This window comes from Saccopteryx leptura, chromosome 10 (assembly GCF_036850995.1).
Source record: "Saccopteryx leptura isolate mSacLep1 chromosome 10, mSacLep1_pri_phased_curated, whole genome shotgun sequence".
Lineage (NCBI taxonomy): Eukaryota > Metazoa > Chordata > Mammalia > Chiroptera > Emballonuridae > Saccopteryx > Saccopteryx leptura.
In genome coordinates, this window is record NC_089512.1 from 73,807,304 (window position 1) to 73,823,491 (window position 16,188).

At 40.9% G+C, this 16,188-nt stretch overlaps 1 protein-coding gene across 1 annotated transcript in view; it reads left to right on the forward strand.

The window, feature by feature from the left end:
- The window catches only part of ADAMTS9 (ADAM metallopeptidase with thrombospondin type 1 motif 9), a 177,490-nt gene that overhangs the window by 25,907 nt on the left and 135,395 nt on the right, over window positions 1–16,188 (forward strand). Inside the window, exons 4-8 of the mRNA XM_066350504.1 lie at window positions 7,143–7,432; window positions 10,205–10,288; window positions 10,388–10,503; window positions 11,450–11,490; window positions 11,600–11,705. Of these exons, the coding sequence (XP_066206601.1) occupies window positions 7,143–7,432; window positions 10,205–10,288; window positions 10,388–10,503; window positions 11,450–11,490; window positions 11,600–11,705 (637 nt within the window). The remainder of the gene's footprint in view (window positions 1–7,142; window positions 7,433–10,204; window positions 10,289–10,387; window positions 10,504–11,449; window positions 11,491–11,599; window positions 11,706–16,188) is intronic.

Here is a 16,188-nt window from a genome sequence, read left to right on the forward strand (position 1 = left end):
ACACAGAGAAACAGAGAAGAACAGATAGGGAGAGACTGGACGGGAGAGAGTTGAGAAGCATCAATTCTTCGTTGCAGCTCCTTAGTTGTTCATTCATTGCTCTCTCATATGTGCCTTGATGGAGGGGGGAGGGCTCCAGCAGAGCCAGTGACCTTGGATTCAAGTCAGTGACCTTGGGCTTCAAGCCAGTGACCTTTAGGCCCAAGCCAGCGACCATGGGGTCATGTCTATGATGATCCCACGCTCAAGCCAGTGACCTGCGCTCAAGCTGGTGAGCCCGCGCTCAAGCCGGACACCTCAGGGTTTCGAACCTGGGTCCTCTGCATCTCAGGCCAACACTCTATCCACTGTGCCACTGCCTGGTCAGGCTCACATTATTTTTTTAATTCTTGTGTTTTAGAGCAGTTGTAGGGTCACAGAAACATTGAGACGAAGGTCCAGAAATTTTCCATAAATCCCCTGTCCTCATACATGTACAGCTTCCCCTGCCTTCAACATTCTTCACCAGGGGGATGCAGTTGTTACAACTCCTGGACCTACATTGATGCTTGATAATCACCCTAAGTCCATAATTTACCTACAATTTCCTCTTGGTGTCATGTTCTATGGAATTGGACAAATGTTTAATGACATGCATCCATCATTACGGTATCATACAGAGTATTTTCAGTGCCCTAAAAATCCTCTGAATGCTATTACTATACATCCCTCCCTAGATCCAGACCCTGCCAATCACTGATCTTTTACTACGTCCATAGTTTTGCCTCTTCCAGAACGTCACACGATTGGAATTCTATAATATGCAGCCTTTTCAGACTGGCTTCCTTTGCTTAGTAAATGCATTTAAGTTTTCTCCAGACCTTTTCATGGCTTGATAACTCATTTATTTTTAGTGCTGAATAGTATTCCATTGTCTGGATGTATCTGTTTATTTTTCTATTCACCTACTGAGGGACATTTTGGTTGTTTCCAACTTTTAGCAATTATGAATAAAGCTACCATAAACATCTATGTGCAGGTTTTTAGTGGGCATAAATTTTTAGCTTTTTTGAGTAAATACCAGGAAGCATAGTTGCTGGGTTATACATTCAGAATGTATCTACCTTTATAAGGAACACCTAACTTCCAAAGTGGCTGCACCATTTTGCATTCCCACGAGCAATAAAGGAATGACCATTTCTTGTTGCTTCACATCCTTTTAAGCACTTGTTCTGAATTTTGGCCAGTCTAATCAGTGTGTAGTGGTATCTTGTCATTTTAACCTGTATGTCCTTTATGACATATGATGTGGAGCACATTTTATATGCTGATTTGCTATCTGTATATCTTCTTTGGTTCAACTTGCTATTTTAAGGTATGAACTAGGTCAGGTTCCTTATAATGTATTTAATAAAGAAAGATGATTAACTGTAAGAAATTCTTAAAGAAGAGAACCATAAAAAAGATTACCTATTTCTGAGTGGCACATTTGAACTTCAAGAAGAGGGATGAAAATGGTGTAGTCACCCAGGCCGGTTGGCTCAGTGGTAGAGTGTTGGCCCAGCGTTTGGATGTCCTGGGTTTGATTTTAGTCAGGGCACATAGGAGAAGTGCCCATCTGCTTCTCCACCTCTTCCTCTCTTGGTTCTCTTTCTATCTCTTTCTTCTCCTCTTGCAGCCATGGCTCAGTTGGAGCAAGTTACCCTGGGTGCTAAGGGTGACTCCATGGCCTTGCCTCAGGTGCTAAGGTAGCTTGGTTGCTTAGCAACAGAGCAACAGCCCCTAATGGGCAGAGCATCACCCGGTAGGGTGCTTGCAGGGTGGATCTCGGTCGGGGAGCATGCGGGAGTCTGCCTCTCTGCCTCCCTGCTTCTCACTTAAGAAAAAAAATTTTAAATGTGTAGAAAAGGAAGATAAAAATATATACATACAAGCCCTGGTCGGTTGGCTCAGTGGTAGAGCGTCGGCCTGGCATGCAGGAGTCCCGGGTTCAATTCCTGGCCAGGGCACACAGGAGAAGCGCCCATCTGTTCTCCACCCCTCCCCCTCTCCTTCCTCTCTCTCTCTCTCTATCTTCCCCTCCCGCAGCCAAGGCTCCATTGGAGCAGAGTTGGCCCAGGCGCTGAGGATGGCTCCATGACCTCTGCCCCAGGTGCTAGAATGGCTCTGGTTGCAACAGAGCAACGCCCCAGATGGGCAGAGCATCACCGCCTGGTAGGCATGCCGGATGGATCCCGGTTGGGCGCATGCGGGAGTCTGTCTGACTGCCTCCCTGTTTCCAACTTCATAAAAATACAAAATACACACACACACACACACACACACACAATTTGAATTTGTACTGTGCTTTCCACAAGGATGACATATTATTATGCAGCCCATTCTGAAAAAACTATTAGCAAATGACATTGTGAATTTGAAGCATTAGCCCTAATTTCAGTATGCTAAAAGGTCATTGAAGAGAAATGTGAATGGCTTTCTTTTTATCCTAACAGTGTGTATCACTTGGTAGTGATTATTCTCTGCTCAGAGGCAAGAGAGCTGAGTAGGTATAAAGGTATTAGTTTTTTCAATTCTCTGTTAAAATGTTTATATTTGAAGTCATAGTGAATGTCTGAATCTTTTGTGTGTGTGTGTGTGTGTGTGTGTGTGTATGTATTTTCCTGAAGTGAGAAGTGAAGAGGCAGAGAGACAGACTCCCACATGCGCCCGACCGGGATCCACCCGGCAAGCCCACCAGGGGGCGATGCTCTGCCCATCTGGGGCATTGCTCCATTGCAACCAGAGCCATTCTAGCAGAGGCAGAGGCCATGGATCCATCCTCCGCACCTGGGCCAGCTTTGCTTCAATGGAGCCTTGGATGTGGGAGGGGAAGAGGGAGATAGAGAGGAAGGAGAGGGGGAAGGGTGGAGAAGTAGATGGGTGCTTCTCCTGTGTGCCCTGGTTAGGAATCGAACCCAGAACTTCCATATGCTGGGCTGATGCTCTACCACTGAGCAAGCCTTGCCAGGGCCGAGTGTTTGAATCTTTAAAGCTCATACTATTTTTAATCCTAAACTCAAAATTGCTTTCTAAAATGATTAATGTGTAGAAATTAGTTAGGCTAATTAGGTAAATAAATCTGGTTCTAGTTCATTAGGATAAAAGGTCACATGGGCAAAATCTAGGGAGATGTTACATAGTAGAAGATATTTTCTGTTCAGAAGTACTTTTATTCCTGCATTTTCATGCCACAGGTTACTTGCGAATGAAATGTCTTCCAGTATATTAGAATTCAAATGGGTTATTCTCTGATAGAAATTGGTTAATGCCTTAATTTTTTTCAACTTGCTATTTAAATAAGGGTTCTTGGTTTCCAATTAAGGTCTTAAATTATCCTATTGTCTTCACATGTCCAAATGATCCTCTGAGACTCCATTTCTTTCCCCTTAGTGGTCAAAAAGAGTGAATTCTGTATAGCATTTCTCAAGTGTTTTCCTCACTACAGGTATACCTTTCTCTAAATAACTTGTAAATCAAAATATTTACAGGTAACATTAAGTAAGGATTATTTACTTTTCACAAACTAAGTGACATATAATCTTTTAAAAACAGCTTTATTGAAATATAATTCACATACTTACTATTCTTTTATTTACAGTATACAATTCAGTGGTTTTTAGTATATTCACAGATATGTGCAACCAATGTCAGAATCAATTTTAGAACATTTTTTTTATCACTTGAAGAAGAAATCTTGTACCCCTTATTAGCTATCAATCCCCCTGTGTTCCCACTCCATCTCCATCCCTAAGCAGATAATCTACTTTCTGTCTGTATATGTTCTTATCCTGGACATTTCATATGATTGTAATCATGCAATAGATGATCTTTTGTGACTGGCTTCTTTCACTTACTGATAGGATAAAGTTTATCAGTGAGTTTTATAATAAAAAAAGTGTTAGGTCTTTAGGAAGATATAACAATTATAAACATAGATGCATCTCAGAATAGAGCACCAAAATACATGAAGCAAAAACTGTGAATAACCATTTGGTAGCTGTGTGTGACGCACAGGAAAGGAGAAATCAACAATTCAGTAACGATAGTTGGAAACTTCAATACTCCATATTCAATAATGGATAGAACAGCTATGCAGAAGATCAACAAGGAAATAGGAAACTTGAACAACCTAGTAATTCAGCTACCTGGCAGATATCTATAGAACACTGTACCCAACAGTGGTAGAATACATATTCTTCTGAAGTGCACATGGCACATTCTCTAGAGTAGATATGGTAGGCCATAAAAACCTCAGAAGTAATACATAATATGTTCTCTGACCAAAGTGGATGGAATTAGAAATTAATAACAGGAAAAAACTGGGAACTAAAATATGTGCAAAATGAACAGGCTTCTAAATAACTAATAGATCAAAGGAGAAGTCATAAAATACTTCAAGATGAAAATATGAACTATGGGATGCAGCAAAAGCAGTGCTTGAGGTAAATTTATAGCTATATATTCCTCTATTAGGAAAGAACAAATATCTCAAATCAATATTTTAACCTTCCACTTGAAGACACTGCAAAAAGAGGAGAAAACTAAACCTAAGGCAAGCAGAAAGAAGAAAATAATATAGATTAGGGCAGAAATGAATGAAATATAGAAAAATAAGAGAGACTTTAAATATTTGAAACATTACTGATTATAATAAATTGTATTGAACTTTTCTTATTATAATAAATTGTATTAAAATGCTTATAGAAAATGTTAAACAGGGATTATTTACTTTTTAAAAAATAAGTGACATTTTCTTACATATTTAAAAACATCAGTTTCAACATGGCCTCTTACATACCTGTTGTAAGAAGCTAGTCTTTTGTGAAAAAATCTACCAGGTGCTGTAATTTTTCTAATTTAGATTCTATTTAGAAACTATCAATCAAACCATGAGACCATTTCAGTTCCTAGCTTTTCAGAAATCTTGCCTAATAGAGCATCATGCCTGATTCTTCATGCCACCATGCCCTGCTATGTGACTTTGGACAAGTTGCTCAATCTCCTTGAGACTGATTTTCCTCCTCTGTAAAATAGTGGTTAATTTTCTTAGTCTGAGTGGAATTGTGAAGTAACATGCACAAAAGAGCCTGGTTCAATATCTGGCACATATTAAGTGCTTGATAAGTATCCTATAAATCATTTGATGATTTAAAAATGGAATGATAGCCGAATTACCCGCAGCATGAGTATACATATATGAATACACTTGAAGGAAGAGAGTTGAAGAAAAGAATGTTATGTTGACTCCTATGCACCAGGCTTTAGGTTAGTCCTGTTATCTGGAGCGAGACCACATGTAACTTGTTTGATAGATTGGACTGATTTCACTGTTTTAATATTAATAGCTAAAATACTCAACTTGGGGAAAATATACATCCTGTTCTAAATTGATTGTTTTAGTAATAGGTTATAAAGGTCAAATATTAGCACCCTTAAAATACAAAACCACTTATAGTTTGACTTTTGTTGTCACTGTATGTTTAGTAGTATAATAAATTTTATTCCTTGTGTCTTAGGTAAGCATATTTCTTAATTGTACAGTTCTGTTGATTATTTTAGACTACTAGCTAGTGACATTTGAAGGGGTTCAGAACAAGCCTCCTGAGGATGAGCTGATGACAGTTGAGACCCTGCAGGCTCCCAAGAAACTTTTACCTCTTCCTTATAGGACCTAAATTAAGGGTCTTGCACATATTAAAATGATCAGCAGCAGTGACTTTATGACCTATGTACAGGGCAGTGCAAACACCTCGTTACTTAACACCCGCTTTTCTTATGGTCCTATGGATGTCTTTTTTCCCTTCTGAAGCCCCAAGCTTTTTACATTATCCGTAGCTCAGAATGTCATGTATCTCATTTTACCTTTCTGTCTCTGAACCTCTCATGTATGTGGGGTCTCTGACTGTCTATGTGGGGTTCCCATACATATGTATGTAACTGAATTTGGCTATTTTCTCTTGTTAATGTGTTTCATGTTGATTTAATTCTTAGAGCAGCCAGAAGAACCTAGAAGGGGAAAGGGACGTTTCTTCCCCCTATCCCTCATGCATTAAAACTTGAAAGCACATTTATAAACTGTAGGCAAGGTAACCGATTAGATTATGTTACTATTCAAAGTGTATTTGGCAGACACTTTTATGCTGATTCTGTTTATTGTGTGATTGATAGTGTTGAAATTGAATATTCTCACCAGCAATACAAGCTTCAAGCCAAGTTTGAGGCTAGTGCTTTTCAAAACATTAATATGAACATGAATCACCTAGAGATCTTGTTAAAATGTAGATTCTGATTCATCAGGTCTGGAGTGGGGCGAGTCTTTATTTCTAACAAGTTTCCAAAGGTTGCCAATGCTACTGGTCCAAGGACCACACTTGAGCAGGAAGATTGTATAGAACCTGGAGGGCTAGGCAGGAGTTGGAATAAGTAGAACTAATCTGTCGTTATACCTCATGGTCCCAACTGTCTCTTCATACTCTGAGTTTCATTTACTTCCTTAACTGAGCCCTGAAATAAGTTAATTTTTAAAAAGTCAAAGGCATTAAATAGCAGTGATTCTATTCTTAAATTTTTGCATATTATACTAATCAAATTCAGTAATATAATAATACCATGTCTTCCTTGTCATGCATTTTCTGTAGTTCCTTTGTATTGTCTATTAGGCTACCAATCTCTCAGACCTCTTTATACTGTATCTCACTGAATATCAAAAGGGGTGGGTATGAAACACCTCCATTTCCATTCTCTAGAGCTCTCTAGCTGCTGCTGGCCCTTACTGTATCTATGGCAAAGAACAACAAACATAAACTGTTTAAATTCAGCAAGACATTTGTTACCAAATGGAAAGAATCACTTGCAATTGTTTCCCTTAAACTCAGGCCTGATTTGTTTGTAATACCTTATGTGAGCATTTATGGAAACTTCCAGGGAAGCTGATTTCAAGTCCTTAGTCATTTAGATGAGAGTATAGATTGAGGCTCACCTGTAGAGTCCGTGGTGTGGAGAACTTGATTTAGTATGTCATTTGACTTTTAGAGGCATCATTTTAAGATGTGTCCAATTCAGTTCTTAATACGAAATAGATGTGACTTGAAATGTAATGCATGCTCTCTGATTTGTTACAGAACACAAGAACGGTCACAGTAAAGGCAAGAGTAGAACAAGAACGAGGAGATGGGGCGGAAGGAGGAGCCTGGCCAGTGGTGTGGCTGGAGTCAAAACCAGCTTAGCAGCAGAGGCACTGTCTGCCTGTGGCAGCAAGACGAACAGCACAAGAGAAAAGAGGACCCACAAGAGAACAAAACGTTTTCTATCCTACCCACGGTTTGTGGAAGTGATGGTGGTAGCAGACCAAAAAATGGCTTTATACCATGGAGCAAACCTTCAACACTATATTTTAACTTTAATGTCAATTGTAAGTACATTAAAAGGTGATTTTCGAGGTCCCTAAATGGGCCATTGGGGAATGGGCTTCCATGCAGTGCTTTGAAGAACCACTCAGGGCTGGCATTTCAACGATTCAGGCAAGTGACTTAAAAGAACATTAAGAGGCCTGACCAGGAAGTGGCGCAGTGGATAGAGCACCAGACTGGGATGTAGAGGACCCAGGTGTGAGACCACAAGGTCGCCAGCTTGAGTGTGGGTTCATCCGGCTTGAGTGCGGACTCAACAGCTTGAGCGTGGGGTCTCTGGCTTGAGCTTGGGATCATAGACATGACCCTGTGGTTGCTGGCTTGAGCCCAAAGGTCACTGGCTTAAAGCCCAAGCTCGCTGGCTTGAGTCTGACCAGGCGGTGGCTCAGTGGATATAGCGTCTGACTAGGATGTGGAAGACCTAGGTTTGAAACCCTGAGGTCGCCAGCTTGAGTGCAGGCTCATTTGGTTTAAGCAAAGCTCACCAGCTTGAGCCCAAGGTCGATGGCTTGAGCAAGGAGTCACTCGGTCTGCTGTAGCCCCCGGTCAAGGCACATATGAGAAAGCAATCAATGAACAACTAAGAAGCCGCAATGAAGAATTGATGCTTCTCACCTCTCTCCCTTCCTGTCTGTCCCTCTCTCTGACTCTCTGACTGTCTCTGTCACAAAAATAATCACCAAAAAACACATGATATTTATTGGTTGCCATTTTATGATGACAATAGTGGTTATCAGTATTGAGTGTTTGTTAAACAATGAGCTTCTTATTAAGGGAATCATTTCTAATCCTTCAGGCAACTCTGCTAGGTAGGGTTATCACCTCGTGTTATAGATAAGCAAACTGAGCCTCCGATGAGTTAGGTCACTTGCCCGTGGTCCTAAAAACGCTTGGAGACTGATGTGACCTTTAGCTTGTCCAGTCCCCAAAACCAGTGCTCTTTGTTTGACACAGCCAGGTGTGGGTCTCCAGTAAGACTTTGGATGCTGGTTGTGAATCAGTCACCTGGGGATGTATTAAAGTGCCACTGTCCTCCTCCAAGCTCTTCCCCAGGACTCTAGCCCTGGGATGAGGCCTAGAAATCTCTCACTCTATTCTTTTCTGTTCCCATTTTGAATTAAAAGAGCAATACATATGCATAATTTAAAAAATCAAACACTACAAAAGATCACTGATGAGAAAGCAGGGTCCCTCCTGGAGCTCTGTGCCCTTCTCCAAGGCAGCTGCCGTCACGTTTTCTTCATGTGTCTAAACTAAGCAGCTCTGCCCAGCAGGGATAATGTAAGCCACATATATAATTTTAAACTTCCCAGTAGCCACATAAAATAAAACAAGTAGGTAAAATTAATTTTAATAATATACTTTATTTTATATTCTAATATTACTTCAAAAATTATGAATAAGATATATACATATTTTTTCATACTAATTCTTCAAAATCCAGTGTGTTTTATATTCACAGCACATCTCAGTTTGGACTGGCCACATTTCAAGTGCTCAGTGACTGTATGTGGCAATGGCTACCGTATCAGACAGCACAAATCTGGGCATTTCTTAAGCATATATGTATGCACATACAACTTTTTATTTTCAAACAGAAATGAAGCATTGTTCTAGATTGTTTTACACACTTGCTTTTTTCTTGAATATTGGGGATTGTTTTCTATAGCAATCCCTATGATCTTGCCTACATTCATTTTAGGTCTCACCATAGCATTCCTTTTAATGCATTGACCTTAGTTTAGTTGAACAGGAATCTACTTTAATATATTCCACAAATGAATGTGAAAACAGCCATGTTTGGGAACATTGCTCTGGAGTTTCTTCTTCCCTCTCCCTGGCCTGTGATTCTCCTTGTCTTTTCTCTCACTGCTGTGAACTAGTCCCCCGTGCTCCCTCTCCTACATCCCAATCTGCGTGCCCTCCACCCTCTCGTGACCCCCCTTCTCCATGCTCAGTGCCATGTGCCCCAATCCTCACTTCTTGTCCTGGAGCAGGAAAGAAAGACCTAATCAGACCTGCACAGATGCAGCTCCATTTCCAACCTATCCCTTCAGACCAGGCTTAAGAATTTCAATTAAGAGCATGGACTTTGGGTCAAACTGATGGATGTTCAGAGTTCTGGCTGCGCTGCTCACCATTGTGGATGGTCTTGAATGAGTACTTAATTTCTCTGAGCCTTAATTCTGTCTGTTGTTGAGCAGAGGTTAGAATAATACCTAGCCTGGAGTTCTGCTATGGGAGAATGCAAATGCACATGCAGTTTTCAGCAAGACCTCCCCACAGCAAGCACCCAATGAATGTCAACTCTCATAATTGACAGTAATGATGAAAAACTAGGCTGGCAGGTTGTGGAGAACACGAATGGGTAGTATACTTGCCGAACAGCAGTATTAGCAAAGGCGTGGTCAATGGGAGATTCTGTCATTTAGCAATCTAGGACTTCAGCTGGGATCAAGGATCTTGATCAAAAGTTAATGTCCAGTATTTTTGCACAGAGAACGGTTAAGTTGCATGGCCATGCAATTTCCAAAGAAAACATCTTGAAATTTAAATTTGTTAGAACTTATTATTATTATTATTTAAAACTTCCATCTATGAATTATTTTACAGAGACTTTTAATAAATGTTGGTTGAATAAATAACAATTCAAAATTAAAAAATGTGTCTGTTGCATGTAATGTGAAAGGAGGCAGAGCTCCACATAGGAAGTGAATTGCTTATTGCTTACCCAGAATTCACCATTAACTTTGAAACATTTATTTCGGTTGCAGGTAGCCTCTGTCTATAAAGACCCCAGTATTGGAAATTTAATTAATATTGTTGTTGTGAACTTAGTTGTGATTCATAATGAACAGGTAATAAAATTTTTTTCTTCTTTTTCTATCTGTATCTGAAATGGCATATCTCACTGGTGTTGGTACAATGGACCAACCATAATTCTTCTCTGTATTTAGGAGGGACCTTCCATATCTTTTAATGCCCAGACAACATTAAGAAACTTTTGCCAGTGGCAGCATTCGAACAATGATCCACACGGAATCCAGCATGATACTGCTGTTCTTATAACAAGGTACAAATTTCTTATTCTTTCACATTGCCCAGTTTCCGGTCAAGTTGATGGGATGAGGTCGTATATCCCTGGTAGCCAGCCCCCAGTAAAGGGTTTTTCAGCCTCAGCTCTGTTGACATTTGGGACCAGATAATTCTGAGTTGTGAGGCTGTCTTATACATTACAGGATGTTTAGCAGTATCCTGGGTCTCTGCCCACTACGTAAGCATTCTCTCTTCTCCGTTGTGACAGCCAGCAGTGTCATCATCAGACCACATGGATTGCCAGATGCCCACTGGGGGTGGGAGTGGGGGTAGGGGTAGGGGAGTGCAGAAGCACCCCTGTTTGAGAACCTCTTACCAATAGGCGCCAAGCAGACAGTAGAAGTGATAGGCAGGTCAGAAAGGAAACGGCCTTATACAGGGCCAGGGTCTCTTCAGATTGAACTGGTTGTTACCAGGCAGGGTATGAGTCCCAATGTTATCAACTGTTGCGATTTTACAAAAAGTTAGAGAGACAGATTTTTCTTTAAAACGAACTCGCCAAATTTTTAAATGGTAGCTCTTAGCTCAAAAATATACTTTTTTTTTTTAAAAAAAAGCTGTACTGCTGGCCTTCTGTGCTCCCTGGTGTGACCTTGGATCTGATGTCAGACACACACTTGTAAACATGAAACAAAGCCATGTTTTCAGGAATCTTTGTTAAGAATCTAAGGAAAAATCCCGGCTGGAGAGGCTTGCCTATTCCGTGGCCACCCCTGAGGCAGAAGAAGACCTTTCAGTGCAGCTTTTTATCCTTAGAGCAGTGACTGCAAACTGTTTGAGTTGCGTGACCCTGGCCACATTCGTTTGCTTTTTGTAACTCTCCGTCCGGGGGGGTCGTGTGCATTCCTAGAAGACTACGGTGTTCACGTGTATGACGTTTTATCTTTGGTGTTGTCAAGGCCCTAAGTCTGCTTTGTTTTCAGACAGGATATCTGCAGAGCTCATGACAAATGTGATACCTTAGGTGAGTCTGTTGTGTGTACTCTCTGTGGCTCCAACACTTTACTACATGTTTTTATTCTAAGCCATAACTGCTTTTTCAAGTAAATCCTTGTTTTTCTTCCTTTGAATAGGTCTTGCTGAACTGGGAACCATTTGTGATCCGTTCAGAAGCTGCTCCATCAGTGAAGACAATGGGCTGAGCACAGCTTTTACAATCGCCCATGAGCTGGGCCATGTGTATGTTTCTTTTCTGTATCTTCATTGACTTGAGAATGGCCTAACCCATTTGTTCCTTCGCAACAGTGAGCCTTTCCTTGACTTTAGGGTGAGAAACACTTCTTGAGTCGTTATAGAATTTACTTGCAGGATCAAAGAGCTTTGAACCTCACTGGGAAAAATGCCTTTGGTTTCAGAAAGCTGAGTAAATGCAGGGTGCCCTCTTGGGCCGTAGCTCGTGTGTATCTTTGATTTAACTGCACAAGTTTTCTGTGAAAAGTCTAATAGTCTTCTTTCCTGCTGGGAACTGGAGGAAGGGGTCTTTTCCAAGTCATCCACTGAAGCAAAGGGTATGTCTGCTAGGAGAACTTTTCCAACTTGACGTCTTTGTCTAGTATGGTCCCCTATCATTGCCCAGGCTCACACGATGTTCACAAATCCAGATCATTCCTGGTTCTAGTTATATAAATCTGTTATTCAGATGTTAGACTTTAACAACAGTAATATCTCTCTTTTGAGAGAATGAACAAAGAGGAAAGAAAATCTATACTAGGCCCTGGCCAGTTTGCTCAGTGGATAGAGCATAAGCCTGGCGTGTGGACATACTGGGTTCAATCACTGGTCAGGGCACACATAAGAAGCTTCTCTCCCCTCCCTCTCTCCCTTATCTCTCCTCCTCTTGCAACCAGTAGCTCAGTTGGTCCGAGTGTCGGCCCCAGGGCACTGAGGATAGCTCGGGTAATTGGAGCATTGGCTTCGGATGGGGGTGGCCATGTGGATCCCAGTTGGAGCACAATCAGGAGTCTATTTCCCTCCTCTCACTTTAAAAAACAAGAAAGAAAAAGAAAAGAAAGATAACCTTTACTATTTTTATAACTAAATAGTTAATTATGAAATCAGCATTTCCTTTTTGTTCTTTTAGAGAGAGAGCATGATTAGAAAACGTGGCAACAGTAGTGTACATTTCATAGAAATTATTCTGATATTTGAGCTGCATTATTTTCTTTCTAGAATAATTAAATTACGTATACTATATCTTTTTGAAATGATTATCTCTGATGTCACTAATAACATATGTCAGTGTGCTGCACTTCATATAAAGCAAGGTGCATATAGAGGCTCTCCAAATTGGTTCAACATGTAATGAGTATATATTTTTTTAACTTCTTATTTTTATTTTTTTTGTAACAGAGACAGAGAGAGGGACAGATAGGGACATACAGGAAGGGAGAGAGATGAGAAGCATCAGTTCTTCATTGTGGCACCTTAGTTGCTCATCAATTGCTTTCTCATATGTGCCTTGACCGGGGGGCTACAGCAGAGCGAGTGACCCCCTTGCTCGAGCCAGCGACCTTGGGCTCAAGCTGGTGAGCCTTGCTCAAACCAGATGAGCCTGCACTCAAGCTCGCGACCTCGGGGTTTCGAACCTGGGTCCTCCGCATCCTAGTCCGATGCTGTATATACTGCACCACTACATGGTCAGGCATAATGAGTACATTTTAAAAATAGTACCTTTCAAATATATTTTAAGAGCACACCCCTTTTCTTTTCTCTAAAGGCAATGTTGTCTGATGCCCCATATTTATAGCACAGAAAAGATTTGGCTTTCCTTGAACCAGTTGTGGTGGGCCAGGGTACTGTTGGCATTCTCTGTCCTTTCGGTTTCTGAAATGCTATCATGAAAGTCAAGGATTTCTTGGAATTTAATTTAAAAACTACTGATCCCACCAGTGTTCCCCAAAGCACAAGAGCTTTAACACTATTTTTAAAAGAATGGTCTGTGAAAAAAAAAGGGAGTTTTGTAGTCATGATTTTTTGTTTCAGTTAAAGTTTATACTCACTATTATTCTGTATTAGCTTCAGGTGTACAGCAAAGTGATTAGAAAACCATGTACTTTGCAAAATGGTTCCCCTTCTGCTTCAAGTACTCATCTGGCCCCATACCAGTAGTCATGATATTTTTGAATATATTTCCTATGATATACTTTACATACCATGACTGTTCTGAAACTAGCAAGTTGTATTTCTTAATCCCTTCATCTTTTTCACCCAGCCTCCCAACCCCTCCGCCCACCCCCGACAGCTGTCAGTCTGTTCTCTGTATCTGTGGGTCTGTTTCTATTTTGTTCATTAGATTCCACATATAAATAACATCGTTTGGTCTTTCTCCGACTGACTTATTTCACTTAGCATAATAATATCCAGGTTTCTTTTTGGCCTTTTGGCTAAAATAAAGTGTAGTCTCTGTTGTTATCAGTTTTTCACTCAAATGACTTTTAAATGTTTTCCTTGTATTATTAAACTGTGGCTTTGTTTAATTCAGTTTTCCCAAATTTTTTTTTTTTTTTTTTTGTATTTTTCTGAAGCTGGAAACGGGGAGAGACAGCCAGACAGACTCCCGCATGCACCCCACCCGGCACGCCCACCAGGGGCAATGCTCTGCCCACCAGGGGGCGATGCTCTGCCCCTCCGGGGCGTCATTCTGCCTCGACCAGAGCCACTCCAGCGCCTGGGGCAGAGGCCAAGGAGCCATCCCCAGCGCCCGGGCCATCTTTGCTCCAATGGAGCCTTGGCTGCGGGAGGGGAAGAGAGAGACAGAGAGGAAGGAGGGGGGGTGGAGAAGCAAATGGGCGCTTCTCCTATGTGCCCTGGCCGGGAATCGAACCCGGGTCCCCCGCACGCCAAGCCGACGCTCTACCACTGAGCCAACCGGCCAGGGCCCCCAAACTTATTTTAATAGCATCTTTTAGGGATTTTTGTTTTGTAAAAAATGTAGTAAGTTTCTTTAGAACTTTAAATAGAAGGGTAGATTTGACCATGAAGAACAGGGTGACATTTCAACAAAACAGCCATTTCTTCCCTAGGAAGTAGAGTAGGAATGTTACAGAGACAGGGCTGCATTCAAAGGCAGAAGATTTTTATTAACAGACTAACATTTCTCCCTAATACATAGCTTAGAAAAGTATACCATTTAAAGAAATATAACTAATCTTCTATTAATGTCTTTCCAGTAAGAGCTTATAAACTTCTTTTAGACAGCCAGTGTGTAAAGTTGACATTTTGACGTGAGAATTTTGAGTAGCAAAAACTAAATATTTTCAGCTGTTGAGAAACCTCAATGCCTACTTATCAAACATCTTCCTCACAGAACAGCTATGTTATTAGCATTGTTCTAGGAGCTTTCATTTACCTTATCTCCCTTAATCTTCATTATCCTCACAGGCAGGCTTACTGTTTCTCTGTTTGACTTAACGACATTATATGGGGGTACCAGCTCTTAGACAGAAGTCAGCTGGCAGCCAGATACCAACTTCTGGACTGAATTGTTCCACATTCTGTTTGACTTGAGGAAAATGTATGCTCTGTCCCTACCTGTAAGGTGGGAGGGATAATGCATATATGCCCCATCTCAAAAGTGTCAGGAAGTGAAAGATGATATAACTAATGAATGATGTGAGTTGTTAAACAAAATGTATAATCCTAACCTATTAATGAGTTATTTTTGTTTTGGTGCTTTGTCTCATATAGTTAGGTTTGCTCACATTAAAGGAAAGTGAGAATCTGTAGGTTTTCTCACAGCCTTTTAAACATGTCAAGTTGTTCCAGTCATGAGCTGATAATGAAAACTTTGGGTGCTCCCGGGGGAAAGCGATCCATCTGGTCTGATGAGCAACCCCTGCAGCTTCACGCCCAGCGGCCGCCTTCTGGTGCAATTTCTCAGACAGAGTCTAGGAGGGAGGGTTAGGGAGGTGATCGAGTCACTACTGGATATGGAACTATTTTCACAGTATCCTTGAGAAATCTTCCACATTTGTCTCATAGGAAGGAATATAGATAGTTTACAGGTATTCCAAAACAAGTTTTAGAATCAGACTGAAGTGGATTCCCAGTTTCCCCCATCTAAGTAGCCTTATGCCCTCAATCAAGTAATTAAACTTCTACGACTCAGTTTCTTTGTCTGTAAAACATGGATAGTAATTGTATTATTTGTTGGGCCAAATAGGTAATTAAATGAAATAAAGCATCTGACACATTTAACACATTGCCCAGTGGGCTGTGAATGTAAAAAAGTTTTGGTTATTACTGTTTAGTAGATGCCTAATGAATATTTATTATCACCTAGCCCCTGCTATGAGCAAATGAGCCTGACATTTGAAGGCAGTGAAGTTTTCTGTTTACACAGTGAAATAAACTGGATTTTGTCAAGCCCTGGTGGGGGTGGGGAGTAGACACCAGTGCCTTTGCACCGGGCACCACAGAGAAACGAACAGCTGAACTGAGATTTGGATGCTTTCTTGTGTTGGGTTTATTGGGAAAAGTAGAATCCTGACCATGCCACTGGGAACCAGAGACCTGGCACTCATTCTTTGTACAAAATGGACTCATAAGCATTAAGAACCACTTTTAAGTTCAACTAGGACAGTTTGTGTTTTTCCGTCTCCCAAGTTCTATCAGGCAATCATTCTATCTGGCAGTTATTGTGGGGCCCAAATTTTTTAAAGGA